This window comes from Lacerta agilis, chromosome 3, assembly GCF_009819535.1.
Source record: "Lacerta agilis isolate rLacAgi1 chromosome 3, rLacAgi1.pri, whole genome shotgun sequence".
Classification (NCBI taxonomy): Eukaryota; Metazoa; Chordata; class Lepidosauria; order Squamata; family Lacertidae; genus Lacerta; species Lacerta agilis.
This window is the reverse complement of record NC_046314.1, coordinates 100379325-100393460: the sequence shown is the minus strand read 5'-3', so window position 1 is coordinate 100393460 and position 14136 is coordinate 100379325. Positions and strand designations below refer to the sequence as shown.

At 45.0% G+C, this 14136-nt stretch overlaps 1 protein-coding gene across 1 annotated transcript in view; it reads right to left on the bottom strand.

The window, feature by feature from the left end:
* Nucleotides 1–14136, bottom strand: part of TTC7A (tetratricopeptide repeat domain 7A) — a 162065-nt gene that overhangs the window by 60386 nt on the left and 87543 nt on the right. The window contains exon 15 of the mRNA XM_033144919.1: nt 12321–12481. Within this exon, the coding sequence (XP_033000810.1) occupies nt 12321–12481 (161 nt within the window). The remainder of the gene's footprint in view (nt 1–12320; nt 12482–14136) is intronic.

Here is a 14136-nt window from a genome sequence, read left to right as displayed (position 1 = left end):
CAGCAAAATATCACATTTGGTGCAGGGAGGAGAAAACTCACAGGCTCTGTAACAGTTCCCTATCACTGGGATATTTCCTTCTGGGTAGCATCACTGACTGAGAGCCAAATTTTGATCTGCCACCAGAACTTGAGATTATTAATCACCCAGTTCAATTGATTAATGTCTGCAGCTCCGCTGGTGCCCTTTGATGTCTCTTCTGGCCCTACCATTTGAAATTAACAATTATCCCCTTTGTCAGGCCGCGTACGAAGGAAGGAGTTATAGTTTCTTACAGCTGCTATCTTATGACTCATATGTATCTCGGCAGCAAAACCATGTCACAGATAAATGCGACATCATGTTCCGGGAGCCGCGGAAATCAGATAATGTATATAGGAGAATGCTGGAGAAGTGAAGACGGTATTAGTTCAGGACCAATGTCACCTCATATCTGTACACACACACACACACACACACAGGAGGGAGGGAGGCAGGCAGACTGGAATCTTTAGGCACATGGCAAAAGCAGAGTTGAAGTGTGCACAAATGATAAGCCACGGAATATTTATAGTATATCTGCATAAATTACACAGGGAGGAGAAACAGCAACTAGTAAACAATCCTTGCAGAGTAGCAATACAGAATTCTCCTGCCTCTCTCCCCTATTCTCTTTTAATAATAAAGAATTCTTAATAGTCAGCCAGGTATAGTTACGTATAATTCTGCCATTGACAGTATTATGTCACTTTAAGCAGTAATGGTTTCCCCTAAAGAATCCCGGGAACTGCAGTTTGTTGAGGGTGCTGAGAGTTGCCAGGAGACTCCTACTGCTCTCACAGAGCTACAATTCCCAGAGTTCCCTGGGAAGAGGGGACTGATAGTTAATGTCAGTGTTTTCTAAACTTAGGTCTCCAGCTGTTCGTTTTTTTTGGACTACAACTCCCATTATCCTTAGCTAGCAAGATGGGGATTGTAGTCCAAAAGCAGCTGGAGACCCAAGTCTGAATTGTAGCTCTGGAAGGGCTTCCTAAGAACTCTCAGCATTCTTAACCAACTGCAACTCCCAGGATTCTTTTTCTTCCCGGAAAATGCAATTAATCCAGAATGCGGCAGCTAGACTGGTGACTGGGAGTGGCCGCCGGGACCACATAACACCGATCCTGAGAGACCTGCATTGACTCCCAGTACGTTTCGGAGCACAATTCAAAGTGTTGGTGCTGAGCTTTAAAGCCCTAAATGGCCTTGGTCCTGTATACCTGAAGGAGCGTCTCCACCCCCATCGTTCAGCCCGGACACTGAGATCCAGCGCCGAGGGCCTTCTGGCGGTTCCCTCATTGCGAGAGGTGAGGTTATAGAGAACCAGACAGAGGGCCTTCTCGGTAGTGGCACCCGCCCTCCCATCAGAGGTCAAAGAGATAAACAACTACCTGACATTTAGAAAATACTTGAAGGTGACCCTGTTTAGGGAAGTTTTTAATCTGTCATATTTTAATGTATTTTAATATTTGTTGGAAGCCACCCGGAGTGGCTGGGGAGACCCAGCCAGATGGGCGGGGTACAAATAATAATAAATTACTATTATTGTTGTTGTTATTATTATTATTTACTATTTTTGGACTTTTGTTATTATGACAAGGGCATCATTCTAAGCACTAATTAGAGCCATTTCTTCACTCTCCATGTTCAAGAGAGAGTTAGCAGCAGATTCTGCAAAATCTCAAAGTCTGCAGGTATTTGGGGGTGGGGGTGGGAGTGAACCCGCATCCGCCACTGAGCTGTGGCCCTTCTGCTTGAAGGGTTTGTCACTGAGAGGGTGCAATGGAATATGACTGCATCATCTCCCTCGAGACAGGAGAGGGTTAGGAAAGAGATCTAAAACGGACAAACAGGGAAAAGAAGCAAGCTGCACTGAAGAATGGGTGGTGGTGGGGAGTTTAGCACCAAGCCTTTCCCAGATATTACACGGCTTTGCAGCTCTTTGCTGCCTTTGTGCATACGGAAGGCCAATGCACAGCTGCCTTGTTGCAAAAGGAAATTTTGTTCTGACCGGCTCCAGAGCCCTGCAGCAGATTTGCAAGGTGTCTGAGGTCACAGCCTGCAGCTCAAAGCCAAGAAGGGAGATGGAATTAGGCTGGCCTGCGCTCCTCCGCACAACAGCTTCTGCTGATGTGACACCCTTGCCACCCTCGTCGTTATTCTATTTCCTACGTACCGTTAGTCACGTAGGGAGAGCACTCAGCTGATAATAGTGCCTTAGAGCAGGCCGCACCAAAAGGCATTTCAAGCCTTTGTTTGTCAGCCATATTTTCTGCATTCGCAAGTAAGGGAAACAGCAGACATGGCTGAAACCTTGTTGTTTGTGACGGAGAAGGTAACCCTTTCTTTCAGAATTTAATTAATCAATGCAGCAATTGCCAGAGCTAAAAATGAAATCTTACCAAGTCTACAGAGCTCTTCGCTGGCCTTAATGGCATTCCTAAGATGGATTCCCAAGTGATGCAAAGAGATCTTTCACCCTCTCTTGGTTGCACAGAGGGAGCTACCTTACACTGAGTGTGAATGTTGATCTGTCTACACCTGGGGTGGAGAAAGATAGCTCCTTTAACCAAATGTGGCCCTAGAAGACTCTTATCTGGCCCCAAGGATTCTTCCCACCTGACATAGTACATTCCAATTGCTACAATAGGCAGAAAAATATTAAGTGGTGGGGGGTGGGGATGGAGTTCAGGAGTCACTGCTCTAGATAAAACAATCTCTCGGAGCCTCATCACACATTACATTTTCATAGTACACCTCTAAAATCATGAGGTGTGCGTTTGGAATTAAATATATTTCTCATATGGTACAGTTGCATCAGCCAGGAAGCAAGAATTGGAAGGGGCAAACATGTGATTGCTTAAGATGTAACTTTTGCAAGCAGCCCTCAAGATGCTTCAACTCCTCTCTTCCTCTCCCCGTAACAAGGGGCATAATAATATTGGTCTATCCCTGCTTGCAAGGATTATTTTAGATAATGTATATGAAGCCCTCTGATCACCCACGCACAAACAAATGCTAAGTGATGCTACTGAATGCCAGAACAAAGCATCGCAGCAGCAAGAAGATTTGCTAGAAATCAGCTTGCAAAATTCAGTGGCATATATTCAAGCTGTAACATGAAGGAGACTGATAAGGATGAAGACTCCAGACACTGAAGCTATTCTCCTTGTTGGAAATATCCCTTCATTAGTTGGAAACTTTGTTTTGTTGCTATAGCTACTTTCATTGCAAGTGGCCTTGACTAAGGCAAGAGGTATTTGTGAGATATATATATATATATATATATATATATATATATATATATATATATATGCAGTCTCAGCTGCAAAGAGTTACACTTCAAGAACGGCGAGCCGTGCCTTCGGAGATGATTCATATGTACCTTATGTTTCCCATAAAAAGGGGGCGCAGAAGATGGGGTACGCTTTTCATGCTGAATGCACTACACCTCTCGACATTCCAAAAATATAAACGGGGACACATTGTGTACTTATAGTAGGGGCGGGAAAGCTTTTGCAGTCTGAGGGCCACATTGCATCGCAAACAGTCTTCCAGAGGCCGGATGGTGGGGGCAGAGCCAGAGGAAAAGTGGGTGGAGTAACAAGTGCTATCTCTTAGTTTTGTACAGTAGACTACATTCCAGCCATGCAAGTCATAGGTTTCCACACATGCACATTTCTCCATCCTCCTCCAGGGATGTGAAGCTATGCTGGGGAGAGTCCCAGAGGCAGAGAACTGGAGGACCACATTTCCCTTCTGGACCTTTTATTTATAACGACGTTGTTTTTGCACCAACACTACCAGTTCCAAATAGGTTCTGCACAACATATTGCCTTAGAATTAATGCAGGTACATTTGCGTTTTTATCCGCATATGCACCCATTCACAATCAAGATGCTTTGCACAGAGGCTGAATCTCAGAGAGAGGAAGCTGGAACAAAGAATGTCAACTCTAGCACCCAGGTGTGCATACTCTCCAGGTGATTACTTCATTCATAGCAATCCTATTCAAGGTAGGCTTATGGTGCTTTGTATAGTGGTTTCAAGTGTTGTATTATTATTTTTTAAATCTTATGTGTTAGATAATGGAACAATACTGCCCAAAATTTTCTGATGCAAAACCAGGACGTGTGTCCCAGGTGAGTCGCGTGACCTGCGTTTCGCTCTCACCCAGGAAAAAACGTTTTTTTGGGGGGGGGGCGCAAGAGCACACAAGGCCATGGTACCCAAAAAGGCTGCTGGGATCTGATGCAAAAAAGGGATCTCCCACTTTTTCTGGGGCACTTGGAAGGTATGTATTATATTATGATGTAATTATTCTAGCAGGGATGCGGGTGGTGCTGTGGCCTCTTGGGCTTGCCAATCAGAAGGTCGGCAGTTTGAATCCTCGAGATGGGGTGAACTTGTGTTGCTCTGTCCCAGCTTCTGCCAACCTAGCAGTTCGAAAGCACGCCAGTGCAAATAGATAAATGGGTATCACTGCAGCGGGAAGGTAAATGGCATTTCCGCGTGCTCTGGTTTCCGTCACGGTGTTCTGTTGCACCATTAGTGGTTTAGTCCTGCTGGCCACATGACCTGGAAAGCTGTCTGTGGACAAATGCCGGCTCCCTCGGCCTGAAAGCGAGATGAGCGCCACAACTACATAGTCGCCTCTGACTGGACTTACATCTTCCAGGGGTCCTTTACCTTTACCTTTTAAAAATTATTCTAGCATTACATTACTTGGAGAAAAGGTCATAGCTTGGTGGCAGAGCATCTGCTTTGCATGCAGAAGGTCCCTGGTTCCATCCCCAATGGCATCTCCAGGTAGGGCTGGGAATGTCCCCAGTCTGAAACCCTGGAAAGCTGCTGCCAGTCAGTGTGGACAGTACTGAGCTAGATGAACCCTTGGGCTGTCTCACTATAAGGCCGTTTTGTATGTCTCTATGGTTCCCGCTGCTCTGTGTTTTTGCTGTCTTGTGCAAAATGCCCTGTGAGTTGTTTGAATGTGTAAAATGAGGCTTCCTCCCTACTCAGTGTGTTCAGGATTGCAGCTTAAGTGTGCTCATGTATCAAGAGGGTCGTGCATCTTAAGAAAAAGCCTCCCAAACAGATGCGATGCTAAAAGTAAAACAAACGGTCAGAATGCAGGAAAGAGCAAGTCATTGGTCCCCAGTGGCGACATCATTCAAAATACTGTCATTCACCAACCTTTTGTGGTTGTTGTTTAGTTGTTTAGTCCTGTCTGATTCTTCGTGACCCCATGGACCAGAACACGCCAGGCTTCCACTGCCTCCCGCAGTTTGGTCAGACTCATGTTGGTAGCTTCAAGAACACTGTCCAACCATCTCGTCCTCTGTCGTCCCCTTCTCCTTGTGCCCTCCATCTTTCCCAACATCAGTGTCTTTTCCAGGGAGTTGTCTCTTCTCATGAGCTGGCCAAAGTATTGGAGCCTCAGCTTCAGGATCTGTCCTTCCAGTGAGCACTCAGGGCTGATTTCTTTAAGAATGGATAAGTTTGATCTTTTTGCAGTCCATGGGACTCTCAAGAGTCTCCTCCAGCACCATAATTCAAAAGCATCAATTCTTCAGCGATCAACCTTCTTTATGGCCCAGCTCTCACTTCCATACATTACTACTGGGAAAACCATAGCTTTAACTATACAGACCTTTGTCAGCAAGGTGATGTCTCTGTCAGCCTTATATCAGTGGAAATGAGAGCAGATCCTTTATATTCTTCCAAAAACCTAGGTGGGATAAATGACCATATGCCCTTTCATGTATCCACTTATTTATGTATTCTCTCCAATGTCTCGATGCTCCTCTTTACCGAAGGAAGAACCATCAAGTGGAAACAGCTTTGTAAACCAGAATAAAGAAATGCAGGTGTTAACAGCTGACTCGGGATAAAGTGTTTCAACTGGGATGGTGCCAGGGACTAGCGAGTTCTTTAATTCACCGCTGTAATGAAGCTATCGACCTCAGTGCTATATATCCAAACCTTACAACGGCAAAAGCCCATCAGAGGTTGAAAGGCTATTTTTTATGTTCACGTGGCTTTGGCACTACTGCCGTTTTCAAAAGTTCTGCAGAGCGATTAATGGAATTTATTGTTCTTTGTATAACATCCTTGCAAGAACTGGTGTGGTGTGACGGGGAGACAGCAGTTCAGATTGTTGCTGAGCCATGCAGTTCACTCCCAGGATAGGATTTGGAGGTACATGCATGCCTGGATGTTGGTCAGAGCATGTTGCTGAGAACGCCAAGGTTGCAGGTTCGATCCCCGTATGGGACAACTGCGTATTCCTGCATTGCAGGGGGGTTGGACTAGATGAACCTCAGAGTCCCTTCCAACTCTACAGTTCTATGATCCTATCTAGGATTCTATTAAGTTACTGCCTCTGCAAGCTAGGCAGGTCTGAATCTGGTCAGTGCCTTGATGGGTGGCTTCATGGGGGGTGGAGAAGAGAGCTGGAATATAAATGTAAGGGTGGGGGGAAATATTGACCCAGCCTCTGTCTCTTGATTTAAACCTGCCACACAGTGTAATAGAACAAGGATTTAAGACCATAGGAAACAAATTGTGTCAAAATTAAACGTTAGTGGGGGTTTTTTGTGAAGAATAGGCAAATAATTGTGTTGATTTGAGGGTAAGATTTAGGAGAACCAATTATGATTGATATCTAAGAACAAGTATCCAAGCAAGTGGATACCATCCTCAGCACGGGGAAAATGGAGAAATGTGATTGGGTGACAGAGAGAAGGTGGGTGGAACTTCTCGACACCTGCTTTGCCCCTGACTTCTCCCAAAAGGAAAGCAGTGCCCAGCCAGGTGATAACAGAATAAACGAAGCAAGGAGAAAGCTGCAGCCTGAGATAGGAAAACAGGTGGTATCTAGCTACTATAAAATAATCCAAATCTCTAGAGTTGGAAGGGACCCCGAGGGTCATCTAGTCCAACCCCTGCAATGCAGGAATCTCAGCTGAAGTATCCATGGCAGATGGCCACCCAACCTCTGCTTAAACACCTCCAAGGAAGGAGAGTCCACCACTTTCTGAGGGTGACCATCCCACCGCTGAACAGCTTTCACTGGTGATGAAAAATCTATGCTCACAAGAGTCTCTCTCCAGAGCCACTTACTGTAACGGCCTCCTGAGACATTCTTGTTTTGAAAGCAGAGTACGCAATTTTAGCTGTTGTGTTTTGGTGTGTGTGTGTGAAGTCAAGATTAGAAATTTCTGGCACAAGGGGGTTAATTCTGGCAGGGCATTGAGGAGATGAATGCACCTGGTTTTGCCAAGTCCATTTGTGTGGTCAACAGTGTCTTCAACTTCTGTTAGTTATTGCATGCATTTAGAAGTTGCCTTTCCATTAAGCCACATTAGCTGAGGGTGTGGCTTATCACATCTTTCCTGCTGCTTCTATCTAACTAATATTTACTGTTTTTGAAAAACTATTCTGCTTACTCTGGCTGCTGTTCTTATCCATTTTACTTGTGTGTTTTTGTATTGGTTTGACTGGATTACTTTTATTGTGGGCTGCTACGGATGATATCGACAGGCACCATATACATTTAATTAACCAATAAAGCAAGTTATCTCAGTTAATTGTCAACATTCACCAGTGTGCATCTGAAACACGCGAGTGAATTTAGGCTCACCAGCATTCACGTACGAACACTGACATTCACTGAATCTCCCCTGCAAAGCATAATTGTTTGGGACATTTATTTATATTAATGAACAGCCATGGCAGGGGTCCCCAAACAAAGGCCCGGGGGCCGGATGCGGCCCAACAGCCTTCTAAATCCGGCCCGCGGATGGTCCAGGAATCAGCGTGTTTTTACATGAGCAGAATGTGTGCTTTTATTTAAAATGCATCTCTGGGTTATTTGTGGGGCCTGCCTGGTGTTTTTACATCAGTGGAATGTGTGCTTTTATTTAAAATGCATCTCTGGGTTATTTGTGGGGCATAGGAATTTGTTCATTCCCCCCCCCAAAAAAAAATATAGTCCGGCCCCCCACAAGGTCTGAGGGACAGTGGACCGGCCCCCTGCTGAAAAAGTTTGCTGACCCCTGAGCCACGGAAACACAGATATCTAAGGGTTTGTTTTGTTTTTTAAAGGCAAGACTCCACGGGTCTCGTTATTAAGAAATTAAATCTTTAAAGTGTATGGATATGTGGTTAGGTAGGAGGAGGAAAATGTGCTATTCTGTAATATTTGAGAAGCAGCAGGTGCTTGTGTAATTAAAGGAAGGGTTGTAATGCACACTCACATGGGAGATAGGCTCAGGTTGCCCAAGGCATAAGTGGTGCAGAATCCAGTTCACTGACATCACCCTCTATAAAGGGGCAAGAGGAGCCATCTAAATCTTGTCTTCCTTGTCAACCTGACTAAGCCAAGACTGGTTATCAGGGTCTGTCTATCTATCTATCTATCTATCTATCTATCTATCTATCTGTGCATAAGTCCCCTCCCACCTAATTTTCATACAGTAACAGGGTCTTGTGAAATGCACAGTGTGATCATAAGCTACCATGTTATTGGTTGAAAAGGTTACCCAGCTCTCCACAAGCAGCTGCTAATGTCTCTACTCTGGTTATCGATTGCTGGATACTACTGCTACTGCTACTACTACTACAACTACTACTACTACTACTACTAATATATTTGTACCCCAGCCATCTGGTTGGGTTTCCCCAGCCACTCTGGGCAGCTCCCAACAGAACATTAAAAACACAATAAAACATCAAACCTTAAAAACGTCCCTAAACAGGGCTGCCTTCAGATGTCTTCTAAAAGTCAGATAGTTGTTTATTTCCTTGACATCTGATAGGAGGGCGGGCGCCACTACCGATAAGGCCCTCTGCCTGGTTCCCTGTAACTTGGCTTCTCGCAGTGAGGGAACCACCAGAAGGCCCTCGGCACTGGACCTCAGTGTCAGGACTGAACGATGGGGGTGGAGATGCTCCTTCAGGTATACTGGGTTGAAGCTGTTTAGGGCTTTAAAGGTCAGCACCAGCACTTCGAATTGTGTTCGGAAATGTACTAGGAGCCAATGTAGGTCTTTCAGGACCGGTGTTATATGATCTTGGCAGCAGCTCTGTAAAAGCCAGAAGGGCTTTCATTCTTGCTCAATACGCACTTGAACCCAATTGTCCAAAATAGGTTATCAGCATTCAAAACTGCACTGCACATGCCCCAAGATGGCAGGCTGAGCCATGCATGTTGCCCAAGTGCATATGTGTTTATATGCCTGCGCTCTAGATGCCAAAATGTGTCAGCTCCTCACTCTTGAGTTTTAACTTCTAAGGGATCCTGGGGGAAGGAGTTGAATGCGGAAGAACTTTAAACACTGTAATAAGGAATTCCTCAGAAGGCAAAATGAAGATAGTGATTTGACAGGGATCTACCAACTCACCTAGTCAAGATGGCTTATATTTTACCTCCAGGGACAGTGGCAGGGTGCTTCTGAATAACAGCTGGTGGAGAACAAGAGCAGGGGAGGGTTATTGCACCCATGCCCCACTTGTGGGCTTACCAGGGGCATCTGGTTGGCCACTACGGGCAACACAATTTGCTCTTTGGTCTGATTGAGCAAGACTCTGCTTAGGGACAGGAACCATAAACTCAGGGCTGTCCTTGCTAAATATTTGGAGGATATACTAATGCTGTGACTATCAGTATGCCAATCTATCTCTTTCTGGACACAAATACACCCTGAAGGCTTCACTGCGGGGTGCACGCAACACTGCCGACCTTAAAACACAGTAGGCACACTGAGTCCAGATTGTGAAGAGTGATGGGCATCGGTCACAGACCTTCTTTGGAAATGCAACTCAGATTCATCATTACCACGAAATGTTCCATTTATGAATGAGAAATTCTCTTGTTCAACATCTGCACCCATCCATGCCACTGCCACTCAGGTGTAGGCACAGTGCCGGATTTACGTATCAGCTAAACAAGCTATAGCTTAGGGCCCCACTCTCTTGGGGCCCCCAAAAAAGTTTAAAGGGGGAAAAACGGGATGTATATTTCCAAAATATAAGATAAAAAACAATTACTTTGATAAAATACATATTTTGTTATGTGCAAATGGCTTTAGACACCTGTTAGGTCCAAAAATTACCATATAGCAGGCATGTCCAACAGGTAGAATCATAGAGTTGGAACAGACCACAAGGGCCATCCAATCCAACCCCCTGCCAGTAGATCACTGGATGTCAGCGGTAGATCACTGGCTCCCCCCAACAAAGCTCAACAAGAAAGATTGGGTCCCCTAAAAAAAGCTCAACAACTTTGACCTGAACCCTCCAAAAGGGGGTAGATGACTGCCAGTTTTTAACTCCCCTGCCATATAACATATATTCAACACAAAAAACAGCAAGAATTTGTTGTTGACAAAGGACAGCTGGACATATAAAAGGCCCCATTACCTTCAGTAGCTTAGGGCCTCATCAAACCTAAATCCAGCACTGGGTGTAGGCCCCATGATCCTCCCTCTCCCAAGTCGCAAAGTGTGTTTTCGATTGCAGTTCTCATTAAATTGGCAGCTCAGACACAACCCAGGCCAAGTGAAGGAAAACTTTGAAACCTATTTCCCGACCTGTTTAAATAGTGCTCCATAATCGGCAAATCAAACCTGCTTATCTTGTTGTGATAAATCATTCTGTGCCAATTTTGAGCTATTGTTTTCCTTCACGGCAGCCTGAGCAATAGGAGATTTAAATCTGGCTTGTAGCAAAGGCAGGGCTCGGTTTCAGGAAGTACGCATTTTTGTTTCGTAGCCAGAGACCTCGCGGCCTCTTTCCCCTGCACTTTCCTGTGCTGGTTTCTGGACCGCTGACTTTTCATTATTATCACTATGCACATTTTAATTGGCTGCACTTTCGCAAACCACCCACCCTTTATTCCTTCACACGGGCTCCTCAATCTCCCAGGCGTCACCACCACTTTCAGGGGCTGAGCAAACACGCGCTAAGAGAGCTTTGAGAGGCGAAGTTCGGAACAGAGAAACACTGGGAGAGGAGCGCCTGACCTTCCCATCAGCCACACTTCCTCTGCTTCATTAGCTTCTGCCCTTGTATTCTGCTTTGAACTGCCCTGTGCTCCACTGCACTGCATTTCTGTGCTTTTATTGCAAGCTCCCAGAGTTTACTCTCCAAGGCACCACGTCAATGTTTTAGATATGTAATAAACAGATATGCACCAAACACGTATGAACAGGTATGTGGAACACAAGGAGCACCTAATACAGAATCAGCTCAGAACAGCAGAGCACCCAGAAATTTAGCAGTAGCTCTCTCCAAAATCTAACACAAAGGCTCTTCTTAGCTCTGCTACTTGAGGTCCTTTTACTGGAGTTGCTGAAGACAGAGTCTTGTTGGATCCTGTAAGAAAAGTCCTGCTGGCTCCGACTGAAGGACTATAAAGCCCAGCATTCTGTTCCCACAGGGGCCAACCAGATACCTATGGGAAGTCTCAAAGGAGGACTAAGGGCAACGGCACCCTCCCCACTCATGTCCCCCCAACAACTGGCATTCAGAAAAAAATACTGCCTGTAGAGCATGAATCTCTTAATCTCATGGTTATGGGTTCGAGTCCCACGTTGGGCAAAAGATTCCTGCATTGCAGGGGGTTGGACTAGATCAGGGGTAGTCAACCTTTTTATACCTACCGCCCACTAATGCATCTTTCTTGATGGTAAAATTTCCTTACCGCCCACCAGTGCTCGATAGAAGGAGGATTCAGCATGCGCCGTAGAACCCCCTACCGCCCACCTAGAATCCTGAAACGACCACTAGTGGGCGGTAGGGACCAGGTTGACCACCCCTGGACTAGACGGTACTCCGGTTCTAGTGTTACGAATGAGAGAGAGAGAGAGAGAGAGAGAAATGTCTCTGTATCAACTTTAAGCACACAGTGCACAAGCTTGTACACTTCTATTATGTCCGCCCTTTCTCGAATTTCTTTTTTTCCAAAAGTCCCAAATGCTGCAACCTTTCCCCGCCATACAAACAAAATATACCCTACACCCAAACTTGTATCTTTGCCCAGATGTCCGTATTTATATCTATTCTTAGTGCCAAAAAGATGCATTCCCCTAGATGTACAAATACTTTTGACCAGGGTTTCCCAAACTTGTGTCTCCAGCTGGTTTTGGACAACAATGCCCATCATTCCTGACTGCTGGTCCTGCTAGCTAGGGATGATGGGAGTTATAGTCCAACAACAGCCGGAGACCAATTTTGGGAAACCCTGCTTTAGATTCCTCAATACTGTAAGAAATTGCATACGTTCTCTTAACGTTGCTTACTTAAAGCTGTCTGGATATTCCGCCAGGGCCATGTTGATGACATCCAACGCATGCTGGTGGTGCTTTTGAGCTGAGAAAAGGAGGGCCAGCAAATGAAGGGAGTTCATATCATCCTTGCACAGTTTCAGAGCTTCCTGGAGCTGTTCTATCGCATCACAAATCTGGAAAAAAAAATAAAAAAAATCCTACTTTCAGTTCTGTTCAAGTTCATTTGTTTTGGTCCTTGAGTGTAACAAAAGCAGAACACACAGACAAAAGACACGCTAGAGGCAATATTAATAAAACTCATTAGCATGAAATAAAACCAACTCAGTTGCAAGGCTAGAGTATAAAAGACATCTTACAGATGCGTCTTACAAAAGAGCATGCCAACAATCCAGCTCACAATTAAATAATTCTCAGCCATCAATGCCCAGGTTATAATCTAGAATGCACAAAGCATAGAAAGTCTGTTGTTACCTTGGCCAAATCTAAAAGTGCAGGTAATGGCTTTTAAGCCCTAAGGCAGAGCTGAGGAACCTGCATCTCTCCAGATGTTGCTGGACTCCAGCTCCCATCATTCTCGACTGTACTCTAGTTGGTGTCGGCTGGGGCTGGTGGGAGTTAAGAGCTCAACATCTGGGAGCCACACATCTGACAGTCAACTGATGACTTTTAACCACACGAATCTGTTCAGCCGCAGAACAATACCCCCACCTCTCTCCCCACCCTCTCCTTTCCCCCAACTGCAAGATATCTATGACAAAAGTGTCTCTCCCCAAATGTAAACGAACTGTGGAAAAAACCATGAACTGAAAATGGAGACTATAGATGTACCTGTCTATCTGTTTGCTTTGTGACACAAAAAACCTTAATAAAAACCAATTACAACAACAACAACAACAACAACAACAACAACAACAACAACACACCATATGAATCTGGTCAGGCCTTAAGATTGTCTTTGAAGGTTTATAAATCTATCACCTATCTGAACCATGGGCACTGATGATGACAGCGCCTTTTTGGTGGTGGCCTCATGTTTTTGGAACTGCATCCCAAGGGATCCATCAGTACAGGTTTTTAAGCAGGCGCCGAAACCCCATCTCTTTCAGGCCATTTTTCATCGAGACAGTGGGTTGAATTTTAAACGGCTGCCTTTAAATTGCTTCCAAGAATTTCATACTGCCATCTTCCAAAACGTTTTAAACTGCTGACTGGATTATAATGTGCTTTTTGTAGTTTTTTCCTGTATGCGTGTGCTTTCTATACAAGTCACACAGTGTGAGGGCTTTGCCCTAGAGGAGGCAGCCAGAATGTCTTTAGAATTAAGTTTCCAGAGAGTGGAAGCCTTGACATCAGCAATGAATACAAAGCCACTTTCAAGTCTATGTGGCTTGACATTTTATCTTTATGCCTCCTTGCAGAAATTCTCCGAGGAAATCTTCCCCATTTGTTATTGATAGCAGATCTCGAGTCACCTTTAAGATGATCCTCTGGAAAGGGCACAAGGGTCTTTATTAGCTCAAAAGAGCATCTCGGGGACACAGCAGTAGAGCTATTTAGGTTTGAAAAACTACAGATTGGACATTAATGGGTTCTGTTTCATTTTCCTACACAGAAGAGCTCTTCACATAGGAAAAGGTTAATGTGCAAAATGGCCCTTTAAAGTGAAAGAACAGAAATACCAAATACAGCAAGGCACTTGTAGGCTGCACTGTCTAGGATTTTTCCTGCCATCAAGAGGGCTATTGCGGGGATTCTTTGGCTGGAGCCTCCCGCGCACAGGACAAGGTCAACTGCACGCGGGATACCAGTTGCTGGGGGATCTGTGGCC